Source organism: Gopherus evgoodei, chromosome 4 (genome assembly GCF_007399415.2).
Source record: "Gopherus evgoodei ecotype Sinaloan lineage chromosome 4, rGopEvg1_v1.p, whole genome shotgun sequence".
Classification (NCBI taxonomy): Eukaryota; Metazoa; Chordata; order Testudines; family Testudinidae; genus Gopherus; species Gopherus evgoodei.
In genome coordinates, this window is record NC_044325.1 from 99,543,848 (window position 1) to 99,559,100 (window position 15,253).

The following is a 15,253-nucleotide window of genomic DNA, read 5'->3' on the forward strand; positions in this document are numbered from 1 at the left end:
CAGGCTAGCGACCTGTCCGTAGGTTCCTACATGCCCCCCATAGCCACGCTAACAGAGGCTGGATAAGCCAAAGATCATCGTTCTCAAGCTTCTCGTCCTCCTCACCCCCTACCATCACCAAGGCCGCTAGCTGCCACGGAGAACTAAGAATCTCCCGGTTCTGAGGTTCATTCCCGCCCCCCATGGTCTGTAACCCGCTGCGCCAAGGGTGAGGGGGCAGCTCCTGCCCGTCAATCTCCCCCCGCCCACGCGCCCGCTCGAATCCCCCGGAAAACCTCCCCTGTGCGGCGTCCCCGGGTCCCGCTCCTCCAACTCCCCCCACCCACTCCTCCGTCCCTCACGTGCCGCTGCACCGCCCCCACGCTACCTCCCCCGGCCTGTCCCACGCCTGCTGCCAGCGGCTCTGGGCACCGCCCTGTCACCATGGGGACCGGTGACCTCCCGGTGGCACATCCGGTTCCCCAGCCCGCCCCCTGGGGCACCGAACGTCACACGGGCGACAGACACGCGCCTCGACCCGGGCTTCGCCCTCGCTTTCAGTTTCACCAGGCAGCGGCCCCGACCCCAGTCCGCCTGGAAACCAACAAGCTCCCTACGTTCCCCCGCACGATACCCGGCGTTCGGCGCAAACCTCGCGATATTTCACCCCTGCCCGTTTCCTCCCCGCTCTCTCGCGAGAGGAGGAGCTTGCAGCGACCGAGCCGAGGCCGATGGGCCTGGGAAGTGCAGCAGCCCCAGCCTGGTAGCGAGGCCGCCGTTGTCCCGGAACCTGGCGGGTAGGTGGGTCGGCCGGGTCCCACAGGGTAAGCAGGGGCCGACAGGATGGGGAAAGCGGCTGGATGGCTATGGGGGCGGGAGTGGGCCGTTGAGCCGGGCCAAGGGGGAGCGGAGCTGTGTGGGGGAGGTGGCTGGAGGTTCCGGGCGCGGAGCGGAGGCTTCGAGGTGGGGAAGGGTGACCAGAAGTCCCGATTTTTTGGGTCTTTTTCTTATATAGGTTCCTGTTACCCCCCACCCCCATCCCGATTTTTCACACTTGCTGTCTGGTCACCCTACGTGGGGCGCACAAGTGGGGTGTCTCGGGGGCTGGGGGTGGCGTGGCGGGGTTGTAGATAGATGACCTCTCCCTTTCAGTTGCCTGCTTTGCGCCCTTTAAAGCACTGATCATCTCTCCCCCGCTCCCCACCCCCGGGTGGCAGGTTTGCTGTGACTGTCTATAAGGTGCTACTTCATTATAAATGATCGTTCCTGAGGTACTCCCTGTACACTTGATATGTTGCGTTCTGGGAAGATGAACAGTGGATTTGTTTCCTGATGCCATTAGTTGGCGAGTCAGACTAGTAGCTTTTGAATGAAATGATTGGAGATACTATTAATAAATAGTGCTAATGAAGGTTGTCTGTCACGTGTCAGAATTGCATTTCCTATTGGGGATTGAAAGGAGCTCTGTTCTCTTGTGTGCCAGTGATTAAACTGTAAAGGGTAGTTCTTCAGGTTCCTATGAAATTAACATCCCTTCCATCCAGTGATGACTAGTGAACAGTGAAACATTCCTTTGTGTACAGTCACTTAAAGCAGGACACTTAGCTTTTGGGGCTGCTCTCTCAACACCAAACTGAATTACTCTCAGTGGGTGGCTAGATAAAAACAATGAGATGGTGGGGTGGTGTTAAGCCTGTAGCCTGTCCCTGATTCTTCTGGATTTGAGATTTGTTTTCGGTGATGCTGACTTTGTCAGTGTTTTACAGTGTAATCTGAAATCCTATTCTAGTACCATAAGACAGTGGTTTTCAACCTTTTTTCATTTGCAGACCCCTAAATTTCAAATGGAGGTGAGAACCTCTTTGGAAAATTTAAACATAGTCTGTGTGGACCCCAGGAATTCACAGACTACAGGTTGAAAACCACTGCCATAAGATATATAATGGTTAATGTACTGATTGACCAGCAACTCTGCCTTACCTTGATGAATTCTTAGGTTTGATGTTTTCTTCAGCAACTCCAGCTTTTCTGCTGAGCTTCCTGAAACTATTGAGAATGCCTCCTTGCCCTGAAGTGTCTGTTTTCAAAGAGTAATGCTGTGCTGTGGTGTCACTTGAAATGTACAATGTTGTATTCTGACAAAATTGCTTTGACAAAATGCAGTTGCAAGTTTTTGGATGAGTAAAATGCAGTTGATCACCAGTGCTGCAAGCAACATAGCATAAAAACCCGCTCGCAACCCCACTCACCTCTCCAGCTGTCACTTCATCGCCTTCCTCCATTTCATCTCTAAGATCATGGAATGTCATCTAGCACCTGTCTTGAGTTCTTTTCCTTCAACTCCATCCTTGACCCTTTCCAATTTGGGAAATGCCCACTTCACTGTTACCTGGGGTTCTTTCAACCCAAAGCTCTTGGTAACTTTTACTCTGTGTGAAGTGGTGTCAAGAAATAAATCGGGAGACATGGCCGTCCGACCGATAGATGGCTGGCACAAACAGGATACCACGAGTGCTTTCACTTAAAGCTAAACTTTACTTACACACGTCTGCAACAGGTTAGTAAAATACCCCCAACCCTTGATAATGACCAGAGATGAATGTAGCTCTTGAGTGACACAGTGGCAGGCTTCTGGTGGCCAAGTCTTCTGTCTGCCGGTGGGGACCGCAAGATATATCCAGAAGGAGAGTCCAAAAGAGTCCAACTACCTCAAACTTTCCCCCTTATTTATACATTAGTAATAGAATGACATGTCCCTTAAAGAAAACTTGTTAAGTAAGCAGTTTTAATGGTCAGGCAAGAGGTTCCTTCTGATTATTGATTAATCAGGTGTGGGTTTTTCCAGAGTTTGTAGCCCTGAGGCCCCCAGTAGACATTCCTGAGGCACATCCTGCTCTTCTAAAATGCATGTATCAGCAACTTCAACACAATTCTTATCAGGAAGGACGCAGGGTCAAGCTGCCCTTTCTGTGGCACCTCAAACCCCCTCCCCTCCTGCCTTGATTAATCTGAAACTGCTGGCGAAACTGCTTTTAGCAATAAGCCATTGTTGTTTCATGCACTTTACTGGTTTTCCAGACTCTCCCTGTACACACTCATCTGACTAGTTCTCACCAAAATTCATGAACAAGTACTCCATCTTTGTCATTTTTATCTGTTGACTGACTTTGACATCAGTCATGCTCTTAAAATCTTGTCCTTCCTTTGGCTTGCAATGGCTCTGCCCTCTACTGGTTCTCCTCTTACCTGAGACTGCTTCTTCAATGTTTCATTCACAGGATACTCCTCATCCCTGCTCCAATGTTCAGTGGGGGTACTACAAGGCTCTTGGAGTCCTCTTGCCCCTTTGCACATTATATCTGGATGATCTAATTTCAAAGCAAGGCTCTAGTTATCATCTTTATGCAGATTTACAGATCTTCCTTGCTACTTCAGAACTGCCTCTTTCTATCCAGACTAAAATCTTTGTACATCACCTTATGTATATGCATCTGAGAGGGACAAGGTAGGTGAGGTAATGTCTTTTATTGGACTAACTTCTCTTGGTGGAATGGACTAGCATTCAAGCCTAAACCACACACAGGATATGAGACACACATTGTGTGTCTCATATCCTGGGACCAACAAACTACAGTAACATCACAAACAGTGATGGTATATACATTTCTCAGTTCAACCTGACAGTGCAGCCAAAACTGAACTGTTTCTGTTCTCCCCTCACTTCCCTAAATTTCTCTCCCCTTTCTTAGTGCCTTGCACTGCAGTCTTGGTTTCATTCTGACTTATTCTCATTCCACTCCGAAATATCCAGTGTGTGTAAATCTAGCAGTTTTTCCCTGTATGGCATCTCTAAGACTGGACATTTTCTTCCATCCACACAGCTAAAACTTTTGCCCAAAGCCTTATGTATGTCTACACAGCAAAGAAAAATCTGTGGCTGGCCCGTGCCAGCCAGCTTAGGCTCAGGGGCTGTTCCATTGCTGTGTAGACTTCTGGGCTCAGGCTGGAGCCTGAGCTATGGGACCTGGCTCTTGGAGTCTGGGCTTCAGCCTGAACCTGGATGTCTATGCAGAAATGAAACAGCCCTGCTGTCTGAGTCCCGCAAGCCAGAGTTGGCTGGCATGGGCCAGCCGCAGGTTTTTCTTTGCCGTGTAGAAATACCCATTAGCTCATTGATTGCTGAAACTTCCTCCTTTATAAACCCTTCCTGGCTCTTGGGCAGTGAGTCAAAATTTATGCCATGATCCTTTTGTCACTGATGTTGAGTAGTATTGAACTAATTATGGTTCTGCTGGAATGGTATTCTCGCTTATTGAGGCAGCTGAACTATTGATAGTTGTGACTGGCCTTTTGACATCTAGCCCTGCATATAAGTTTGGAGATGAGTGATTCACCTGTGAATTGCTATTCTATATGGTCCTGCAGTAGCGGGCAAGTTTTTGCTTTCATGTAGGATGAGCCCACTCCGACTTCCATTGAAATCAATAGGAGTAGGCTGAGTGACTGAATTTCACTGAGCTGATTTATAGATGTCCTTTGAAAAGTAGGAGGGCAAGCTTTTAGGTGCGTGCTGTTGTGAGACTAGACACTTCTATGACTCTTGCAGTAGCAATAAAGTGAAATTTAAGACTGTTCTTCTACATCTGCTGTTACACAGGTGAAAATGTTGTCAGTTTTACTCTACTGCCACCTATTGTTTATTCATGAGGGGAAGTTTTCTTAACATCACTGTAGAATACATGGCTGCTATTTTAAGTTCTGAATTACTTGCATCTCACCTAACCTAATGTTAGTTAATGCTGTATTGCAAGGGGTGTTTCTCAATTAGGCTTTGATCAGTGTCAATTTAGTAACATTTTATAAGTAATTATGATTGATATACAACCACATAAAGTAGCTTTTATATAGCAGATGTGTATTAGGTCTTCAGCAAATTTATTCAACAGACATGGATCTTCACAGTAAGTGGGGTAGGATGTGTGCGCGTGCCAATGGCAAATGCTCACTTGGAACGTCTTATAAAGCCGATGTCATTGGGACTGTAAGCACACCTGCTTATCTCCTCATCTCATCCCAGCTAAGGATATATAAAGGAGTGCAGTTCAACTGCTATTCATATTCTTCCGAGAACTGTAGACAGTGAGCAGCAAATTGACTGTCTGTCCCTTTTTGGAAGTTTGGTATTTTAACTTAGAAATTTGGAATATTTAATAACGTGACTTTTGTCAAAATTTTGGCCTCATTGGGAATTCCATGTTCCAGGCTCCAGTGAGACTTCCTTGTGCGACTGTGAGTCTGTTGTTCAGCTTTAAGATGTATACCTCTGAGGGTACTGTCTGCAACAGATGAGTTTTCTGTACCTACTCTGCTTTCTCTGTATTAGATTTTTACCAATCATACATCTAGGGCTTGGGGTATTAGACTTAAATTCCACCTGTTGGCTAATTGAATATTGTCCTCTTACTGATCAACTGGAGCAGTCACTGTGCAGTACCTGGCCCCTATCTGGTGAATCAGGAACAGGCATCCAGCAGACTTCCTTGCCAGCAAAAGCTTGATGTCCAAGGACTTATCACTTACATTTGATACTGAGGGTTAGGCTAAGCTACCACCAAAGAACTCTTCAATCTCATAGTTCCATCCCCCAAAATCTGACATGTAGAGTTGGAAGATGTCTGCTCTGTCAAGCTCAACACTGGCTTCAGTGTCAATGTGGAAAGACCGATTGAACCTTTAGAGGATTATTTGCTTGCACAGTGTTTATTTGGAGTTGAAGAAATGGAGCCATGTGTCTCACAACTTGATTTGATGTCATAGCCAGTGTAACAGATCAGTGTGCCACTGGAGGCCCGGTGCTAGCTGTCCCTGATTACAGAATCAGCTACACTGTGGTGAGATCACAGTGATTGCCCTATAGAGCAGTGAAAAGCTCAGAAAATTGTGGAGAAACTGCACAGTGTATGAATAGCTCCTGCATGGAAGACTTGAGACCAAGGGAGCTGTGACAGAGAAGCACAGGGAGCAGAAGGCTCCTGTGGGGAAATTCAGATGGAGTTTGACCCTAGAAGTTTGAAGGCCTAGGAAGGTAGGCTCCGGATAGGAAGAGCTGGGAGGATGGGCTGTGAGAACAGACTAGGACAGAAGAAGAGCTCTGACTGAGAAAGAAGACACCAGAGCGAAGTATGGACTATAGTGTGGTGATGAACTTTTATTTTGGGACCCTGCGGATTGTTGAGCCATGCTTGCCTGGGGCTGATTTAATATCTACATGAAAATCTGTGTGCAGCAATTAAGGGGCTCACATGAGGGAGGTTAAAAGTGGCAGGGGGCCTGCAAAGTGACCCCTGGCTAAGAGGGGGTGCTCATTAAATGGCCACCCCATCACAGCCAGCTTGGTGCTGCATTATCTTCCATGCCAGGCACTTCTCTATGTTAGAGGCCTTCTAGCATCCGCTCCATCTGGTTTTGGACACCTTTGCTTCATTGTGTTTCAGTGCATCTGTTTCAGGCCTCTCAGGGCTTCAGCATCAGTGCCTGAGGGAGGATTGATAGCATTATGTCCAGCTCCCAGGTGCCAAAGAGTCTGTTTGTTACACTGAAAATTCTGACACTTCCACTCCTTTTTTTTCCTGTTCTTTCTTTTGTTTTTTTTCCTGTAGGACCGGGCAACAGAGAGAGTTGTTATTGGGAGTTAAGTCTGTCTGCTGCCATTTTAACTGGGTTAGGTTTTTTTCCTTTGTGGCACAAAACAGGGAATCTTCTGCCTCTCCCTTCCATGTGTCAAATATACCACACCTTGGAGAGGTGGATTCTGGTGCCTGGGATCAACTTCATTGCTATTCAGCATGGAGTCTGAGGTTTAGCCTGTGATGCTTTCCTTTCAAGAACTATCAACTCCTTTCCGTTCAGGTGATGCTGTAAACACTTAAAAGGCCATATGTGGAATCCCTCTGCTTTACAATGAGGTGGCTCTGCTATACAAATGACTAGTCCTCTGGCCCTGTTGGGAGATGTGGGCACAATGCCTAGAATCCAAAAGACAGATTCCCTCAAAAAAGCTGATAAGAGTTCATCCTGTTAGATTTATATATTGGAGAAAAATGACTGCATCTTCTCAGCAGACGTCTTTGCCTTAACCCTTCAGGTTCATTTCGCTTTGAAGTGGAAGCTCAAGAGCTTAGATCAGTGGTCCCCAAACTTTTTTGGTGATGCACGCCCCCTTCCCCAACCTGGTCCTTCTCACCACTCTCCCCCACCCCCCGGAGTGGGGCTGTGGCCTATGGTTGGGAGCAGGCCTATGGTTGGGAGCAAGCCTGTGGTTGGAAGCGGGGCTGGCGTTGCAGTGGGGACCAGAGTCACGGTTGGAGTGGAGCTGGGGACAGAGCGTAGCTGGGTGGTGCTTCCTCCCTGCCCCCCATGGGGGCTGGCCTGGGCCCTGCTGTGCCCCCAAACATTCCTCCGTGCCCTCCTAGGGGGTGTGCTCCCACAGTTTGGGGACCACTACTTAATATAAGCTTTTCATAAACTTACTGCTGAGCGCCTACTGCCATTGTTGTTATCTTTAACTCCAGGCAATTCTGTGGTCCTAATGTTAGTCTCTCCATCTCATATTTCATGAGTTTCCAGGAACATCTGAGAATGGCTGATAGTTTCTGGCTCTGGAGTCAGTGGTGATGGGAGGGTGGGGTGAAGAGGCAGAAATAGTCTTTCTGTTACCTCCAGTGAAAGAGGCTGTGAGAATAGCCAGCCAGTGAAAGAAAGCACCAACTGTGAATTTCTTGTCAAGCCTGTACCTCCCCGTATTTGAAAGCTGACCAGCGTAACCGCTTACACAGAAGGGCTTCAAATATTCTTACCCAATCCCAAGTTTCTCAGTTGTGCAATGCATACAACTCATGATGGGTCAAAAAAATCTGTTCCTTCTCTCCTGATCCTGATTGCCAAGATAAGATGTAGTATTCTGTCAAATTAATGTGCATACAACTATGAGTTTGTTAGCTAATTTATGTCTTCCATATCTGGGATAAACTATCCCCCTTATTTTATCAACTGCCTGAGGAAGCTAAACCCAGGGCATCTAGAGACTAAGTTGCTGTTGACGCTGCAGTGAGAACAGAGGCAAACATGGTAACCACACACCCATCCTGGCTGAGGTATTCTGATTTGCCAAATGAAGTACAAAGTGCAATCGGAGTTCCTCTCCTTATGAACTTACTTACATTATTCCTTGGCAAGACAGAACTCATTTTACCATCTTAAAGGCTAATTAGGTCCATATCAATGTCTGACCCTCTATGTGTGTGGCTGTAAGTATATCTTTGGTATACATCCCAGATTCTTACTGAAGATGATCCCTGGTGTAAGTGGAAATCTGTCATCTTTTTTAATGTTGTTTTTCCCCAAGCCTATTTGTTACCAGGGGAGACTAACTGCAGTAAAAGTGGATTTGCCTCAGTGAAATGTTAGCGAGATTAGTTAAGATTTCTCAACTGGCAAATGTTTTCTCATTCAGTCCAGACTAGCGCACAGCTTCTCTCTGTGGTATCAACACTGTTTTTTATCTTTTGATACATTTCTCCTATGACCTGGTCTTATTAGAGCAGTAGGAGCTGAAAAATGTCATTTGGACTGGCATAAAGTTGAACAAAAAAAGCTGATGCAGACAGCAATTTAGATGAGTAAAAATAACATCTTTATTTACACTAGCTATGATTTAAAACAATTACAGTGGCAAAAATCCTCATTCTTTAGGGCGTCACCTGTTTGCTAACTGTGGTCAGGAAGTAAGTACTTTCCCCATGGTATAGGAAAGCCTCAGGCATTGTAGAGTTTTTCCTGTCTCTGAAGCATCCAGTTAAGGACAATGCAGGATCCTGGGAAGAATTCCTGTGTAAGAGGTTATTAATTATGTGTTACATTGAAACATTATGTTACAGTATATGATTGGGGACACTGGTAGGTTGGGCTTTCTTGGTGATGACATAGCTGCACGCTGTCTCCCGGTGGTACAGAGATCTACTATCTCAAACTTACTCACAATCCCTATGTCTGTTACATTAAATGAAGGGAGAGAGGGAATGTTGATGGAGAGAACAAAGATGAACGTGGTGAGAGAGGTAAGGGAGGATGAGGAAGCTGAAGGAGAAAAGGCAGATTTTTAAATTGCTCCTTTTCCTCTAGAAGTTTGGCTGCCACTTCAACTGCAGTTTAGTCCGTTTGGCCTCTTTTGCATCACTTTCCAGTGTAAAAGTTAAATTGAGAGCTGTTTAATATTCAAACGTAAATTTTAATAAAAATTTGAAATTAACTGCTGCATACTTATTCTGATAGGGTAGCTGGCTTGAGCTGGAGAGTAGGGTGCCAAGGCTAGGATATTTGCTGGCATGGCTGTGTCAGTCAGGAGTGTGAAGAGGCATGATCTCTGATGACACAGCTGTAACACAAGAAGCCCCTAGTAAAGACACAGTTACACTGGGCTGGTAAATCTGTGATTTTATGAGTATAGCTTGTTTTGCTCGGGGTGGTGTAGATTTACTATACTCCTACAAAGCACAGTTTTGTTCTATTTCTGTATGTGCTCTGAGCGCTTTGCCGGTAAGGTATACTGGTATACTTATACTTGTAAAGTTCTCCTAGTGTAGATATAGTCTAGAATAGTGATGGGTTAGACTCCCCCACCCCCTGTCCGGGATGCCACCTGATGTATTTGAGTTTCACTGAGCTTGCCTGCCCTGCTATCTTGGGCTCGCTCTCCCTGTTTTGCTGAATCAGGCTCTCGGCCCCTGGAAGCATGTGCACGCACACACACAGGTAGGGACGCATCAGCTGTAGAATCACACACAGTCTGCAAGCAACTCGCTCTCTCTGGAAAGATTCAGCTAGGAAATTGCCCAGCACTCAAGTGCACACCCCCTTTGGGGGAGTAAACCCAAAATAATATTGTCTTGCTGTGTATAGAAAAGTCTGCACAGTGCAAGCTCATAAAAATTCACCCTCTCCCTCAATGTGGAGAGAGAGATGCATAGTTTCTTGCCTCCCCCTCTCACCCTGATATGAATTGCACAAACCGGGTTATGTTATAAACAAGAAATAAGTTTATTAACTGTAAAAGGTATAAAAGGTACATTTTAAGTGATTATAAGGGATAGCAAACAGAAGAAAGCAGATTACTAAGCACATAAAACAAAACATGCATACTAAGCGTAAAATCTTAGAGACTGGTTTCAAGAAATAATTTCTCACCCTAAATGTTGCTTGTGGAACAGGTTGCAGAAATTCTTGAAGGTTAGCTACCCTGCTTGCAGCTTAAATCTTCAGGTATCTTATTCACAGACCAGATGGATCCCACTTCCAGCCTGGGTTCAGTATTCCACTGCCTTTCCCTTTGTCCTTGTTCCTTAGGTGTTTCCAGCAGTCATGCTGTGTGGGAATTCAGTGAAGAGTGAACCAAGATCTACTCACTCCCCAGCCTTAAATAAGATTTACATAAGTTGGGAATCTTTTGTTTCCCAGTCTTGATCTCCCCCTCCTTTTAGTGGAAAATTACTAGAAGTCCAAGGTGGTGTTTAGTACCAGGTGACAGGAACATACCTGGCTTTAAGACTAAGCTTGATAAATTTATGGAAGGGATGGTATGATGGGATAGCTTAATTTTGGCAATTGATCTTTGATTATCAGCAGATAAGTATGCCCAGTGGTCGATGATGGGGTGTTGGATGGGATGGGATCTGAGTTACTGCAGAGAGTTCTTTCCTGAGTGCTGGCTGGTGAGTCTTGCCCACAGGCTCAGGGTTTAGCTGATCACCATATTTGGGGTCGGGAAGGAATTTTCTTTTGGGGCAGATTGGCAGAGGCCCTGGAGGTTTTTCGCCTTCCTCTGCAGTGTGGGGCATGGGTCACTTGCTGGTGGATTCTCTGCAGCTTGAGGTCTTCAAACCACAATTTGAAGACTTCAATAACTCGGACATAGGTTATGGGTTTGTTATAGAAGTGGATGGGTAGGGTTCTGTGGCCTGCTTTGCGCAGGAGGTCAGACTAGATGATCATATTGGACCCTTCTGTCCCTGAGTCTTTGAGGACCACCTGACCTATTAGTGTCACCGCAATGTCCCAGGATGCCATTTAGGAAGGAGAGAGATTAGTATATTCAAAGTTAAATGTTTCTTCCTAATGGCCCATCAAGGCTGTTGTCTGGTGGGTGTCTCCCAAATACTCATCCATACATAGTCAATATTCCTAACTTTAGATACAGAAATGATACCTGCATAAAAATTGGATAATCACATTCGGTAAATTATAACCTTTCCGACGATACCTTACAAGCCCCATCTTGCATCAAATATATCTGTTATGCCATATCCATATCATAAGCCTATTTCCATAAAGAATATGGGGTGTAAAGTGAGCAAGTAATTTGGAAAAACAACTAACAGTAGTTCTGGCAAGAATGCTAGAGTATATAGAGTATAGGTGTTCTTAGCACCATGTCATGCTCAGAACAGATCTAAATGAGACAGGCTTTCATCAATGATGGGGAAACAATACCTATGAATAGGAGTATTGGTGTTCTGGCCAAATTCTAGTGTGTGTGACTATTTACGCTTCTGCCTGCCTGCCTAAATTCCTTGTGTAGTTTCAACTGGAAAAAGTACTCTTTACTTCCTGTCTTAAACTACACAGATACATTATTGCTAAACTTGCTGCTTATCATTCCAGAAGTGAGCCCACATTAATAATGGAATCAGTGATGCTTACAGTTTGTATCAATTCAAGGTGAAATGTGGTATGTAAAAAGATCTTTTATTCATTAAATACTATTTGGGAGCTGAAAATATATGGCATGCTGCACCTATGAATTAACATTAAAGAATGCTTTAGATTACTACTAAATTCACCATCAGCTCATACAGAAACGGACAGTATCTTATCCATTTTTTTCTGAGTCTGAACTAGATTGCAGGTTCCTTTATTAAGCACCAAAAACATTGCTGTTTGATGAATGGTAAATACGGTAATAACATACATAATTTTAGGTTTGTTATAAAATAGTCACATACACTTCATGTTTTGGCCACCTAAATTTTCAGTTAACATATAAAATGAGTCTTTGAGCTCTTTTACTGCTGCAGTAACTTAGCATCCCCTAACACAGGGCTGGGCAAACTTTTTGGCCTAAGGGCCACATCGGGGTTCCGAAACTGAATGGAGAGGCAGGTAGGGAAGGCTGTGCCTCTCCAAACAGCCTGGCCCCCATTCCCTATCCACCCCCTCCCACTTCCCACCCCCTGACTGCCCCCTCAGAACCCCCGACCCATCCAACCCCCTCTGCTCCTTGTCCTCTGACTGCCCCCTCCTGGGATGCCCTGTCTCTAGCCGCCCCAAGGACCCCACTCCCTATCCAACCTTCCCTGCTCCCTATCCCCTGACTGCCCCAACCCCTATCCACACCCCCGCCCCCTGGGACTCCCACGTCTATCCAACTGCCTCCTGTCCCCTGACTGCCCCCTGGGACCTCTTATCCAACCCCTCTGCTCCCCGCCCCCTTACCATGCTGCTCAGAGCACCAGGACTGGCAGCCACACCACCGCGCAGTCTAGAGCATCGAGGCAGGCCAGCAGGAGGTTGCAGTCCTGCCGCTCAGATCACTGGCAACATGGTGAGCTGAGCCCATGGGGGAGGAGGGACAGCAGGGGAGGGACCGGGGACTCGCCTCCCCGGCTGGGAGCTTAAGGGCCTGGCAGGACAATCCCACGGCTGTAGTTTGCCTACTTCTGCCCTAATAACTAGACAAATTTAAGATATTTTTTTTCTTCCTGCCTCTTTGGGCAGACACACATTAACTTGTTTATCTTGACATCTAATTGTGAATCATGAGAGATAGCAGTTTCAGCTGCTGCTTTAACCGGGTTTGACACTGATACTGTCAAAATGCTTTTTACTACCGAAAACTTGAATACTCTTGCTTCTATGTTTGCTTTGTGTGCTATACAGAGATGTTACGTTGATTTGTAGGATATGCTATAATTCTCTTTTGTTTCACAAAGCTACAATTTCAGAAGTCAAACTGCTATGACTACAGGGCAAATTGTACCTTAGGCCCCTTTAGCTCTCTTGAGTGCACCACTTAGGTGACCTGCCTGGCTTCCTGTACCTCTCTTAAGGTGTAACTGCAGTCAAACCACTCTTAGATGGGATTTCTGGGCTTCAGCTCTCCGATTCATGACCACAATGACACAACTTGGTTTTGAGATCTGCAGTGGTTTCCATTCGAGAACCTGTGATAGTATAAGTTTTCAGTGATATAGAAACAGTGTCTTCAAAACAAAGCATTATTTATTTGTTCCTCAAAGTTATGAAGTGCGTACAGCACAGGGTAAAATCAATAGGGCCTACACACATGGGGCTTACACCTTAAACCTTCCTTTCCAGCTTTGTAAGTTCCCCTCAGCCCAGCTAACTGTCTCTATCAGGGAGAAACAGCCTGTCCTGTGGCAGCAGGCTCCCTGTCTTTGCATTTGTCAGTCCGTTAGCTTTCACTGATACAACTTCCGTAGCCTTTGGCTTCTCACTCAGTCCCTCCTTTTTCTAGCATCTATGACGGTTGGGGATCATCTTTGATCCTAGGTTCAACTGTGGGAAGGAGAAGCCATTCTGGCCTGGTTGAAGCCAGAGGTTTTTTTGTTGTTGTTGTTGTTGTTTTTTTTTGAGGGCACCCCCTCCCATTGTTCCCTCAAGGAACATTGTATTTGCCATTGTTTGGTTTCCTGTGGATTTCCCCCTTCACAGCATCCTTTGATTTAACCTCTGGTGTTCAGGCAGGTTAATATCAGGGCATATGATATTTATATTAAAAATTACATACAACTCCCTCCCTCATTCTTCACACCAACCATTGATTTTTGTTAGTCTGTATGTTTGGTGAAGAAATATATGGAGGAGTTATTGAACATTTAAGATACTAAGACCCCAATCCTATAAATGCTTATGCATATGCTTAACCATGTGTTTGAGTGATCCCATTGAAGTTAAAAGCTTAAGCACATATCTGTAAGTACTGATAATGGTGCAGACTAATTAAACAGCTAGCTGAAAAAGATGATCTTACATATATTAAGTAGTTTTTCCAGTAAATATTTTTAGAACTATTTGTTCTTTTCATTTGTTAGAAATGGACATCACAAATTAGAAAACATAATTCACAAATTAATTTAAAAATTAATTGTGCTTTTCCAGTCTTCTGCACTAACCGAATTCTGTCTTCTGAATTCTTAACTAACTCTGTCCAAGAGTCTTGTGTTTTACTGTTTGTCTTTATTGGAAGTTTTTCCAAGCAACAAGACATTTTAAATTCTTCTTGGGCAATAGAAACTTTTTGACATTCTCGTTCGTTTTGAGAGTAATTTTTCATTATTAAAATATATAAAAGATGAAACTTGAATAACAGTGAAAAGTCAGAGGAAGACAAGATCACAGAATATTCAGCTTAATCTGGCCAAACCAATGTAGCAGATTCTTACTGAAATAATTTTCTCTAGGCTTTCCATATCGTATGAAGACTAAAAGTAAATTACGTTAACTGCTTACATGATCGGTAAAGCATGTCCTTCTAATGGCGAAGAATTACTTGATTGATTCAAAAACTTTGCAAATCTCTCTAGAATGTATTGTCTACTCTAGATGTAGCTTGTTTTATGTCACTTGTTTTGGATTGATTATGTCTTTATCAGTCATAAGTTTAATGTTTTACCTAAAAGTGCTCTTAATGGATGAGTCATATACAAAACCATTTCTCAGTTTGAGAAACAATTTAAGCATGCAGGTTTACAAAGTCTTTACTTTAAGATATTCACATCTAATTCTTATGTCTGTTCTAGAATTTGTGGGATTTTTCAGTATATTTAACATTTAAATGATTCTTTCTGTTGGGATTTTGAGAATAGGCTATAATGTCACTATTTGCTAACTCTAAAGTTGGTGCTTTTAATTCCATTTCAGCTAGATGAACAGTTAGCTGTTCATTAACTGTTAGACGATAACATTTTATACCTAAGAAAATCCAAATCTATTCCTATTCAAGGATTCCTTTAGTAGACAAATGGTTTGTTTCTGAATTATTAACTTTATGTAGTTAAAATTATATTGAAAAGTCTTTCTACTGTGCTTGTAACATCTAATTAATAACCTTTTGTCTGCACACAATGGAATAAATTAAGTCAAATTTAAAGTTATTTACTAAATTATACAGGATTACACTTATAATGAAAGCATAATTTTA

At 44.3% G+C, this 15,253-nt stretch overlaps 1 protein-coding gene across 5 annotated transcripts in view; it reads left to right on the forward strand.

Annotated features, from left to right (window-relative positions):
- Nucleotides 1-483: 483 nt before the first annotated feature.
- The window catches only part of BTBD10 (BTB domain containing 10), a 51,228-nt gene continuing 36,458 nt past the window's right edge, over nucleotides 484-15,253 (forward strand). Inside the window, exon 1 of one of the 5 annotated variants that reach the window (XM_030560338.1) lies at nucleotides 484-780. Coding sequence is in view for 1 of the 5 variants with exons in the window: in XM_030560335.1 (XP_030416195.1) it covers nucleotides 11,757-11,761 (5 nt within the window). In the remaining 4 variants the exon portion in view is untranslated. Of the gene's footprint in view, nucleotides 804-11,701; nucleotides 11,762-15,253 lie in introns of those variants that run through there. The other 4 variants (XM_030560332.1, XM_030560336.1, XM_030560334.1 and 1 more) reach the window with 4 other exon arrangements.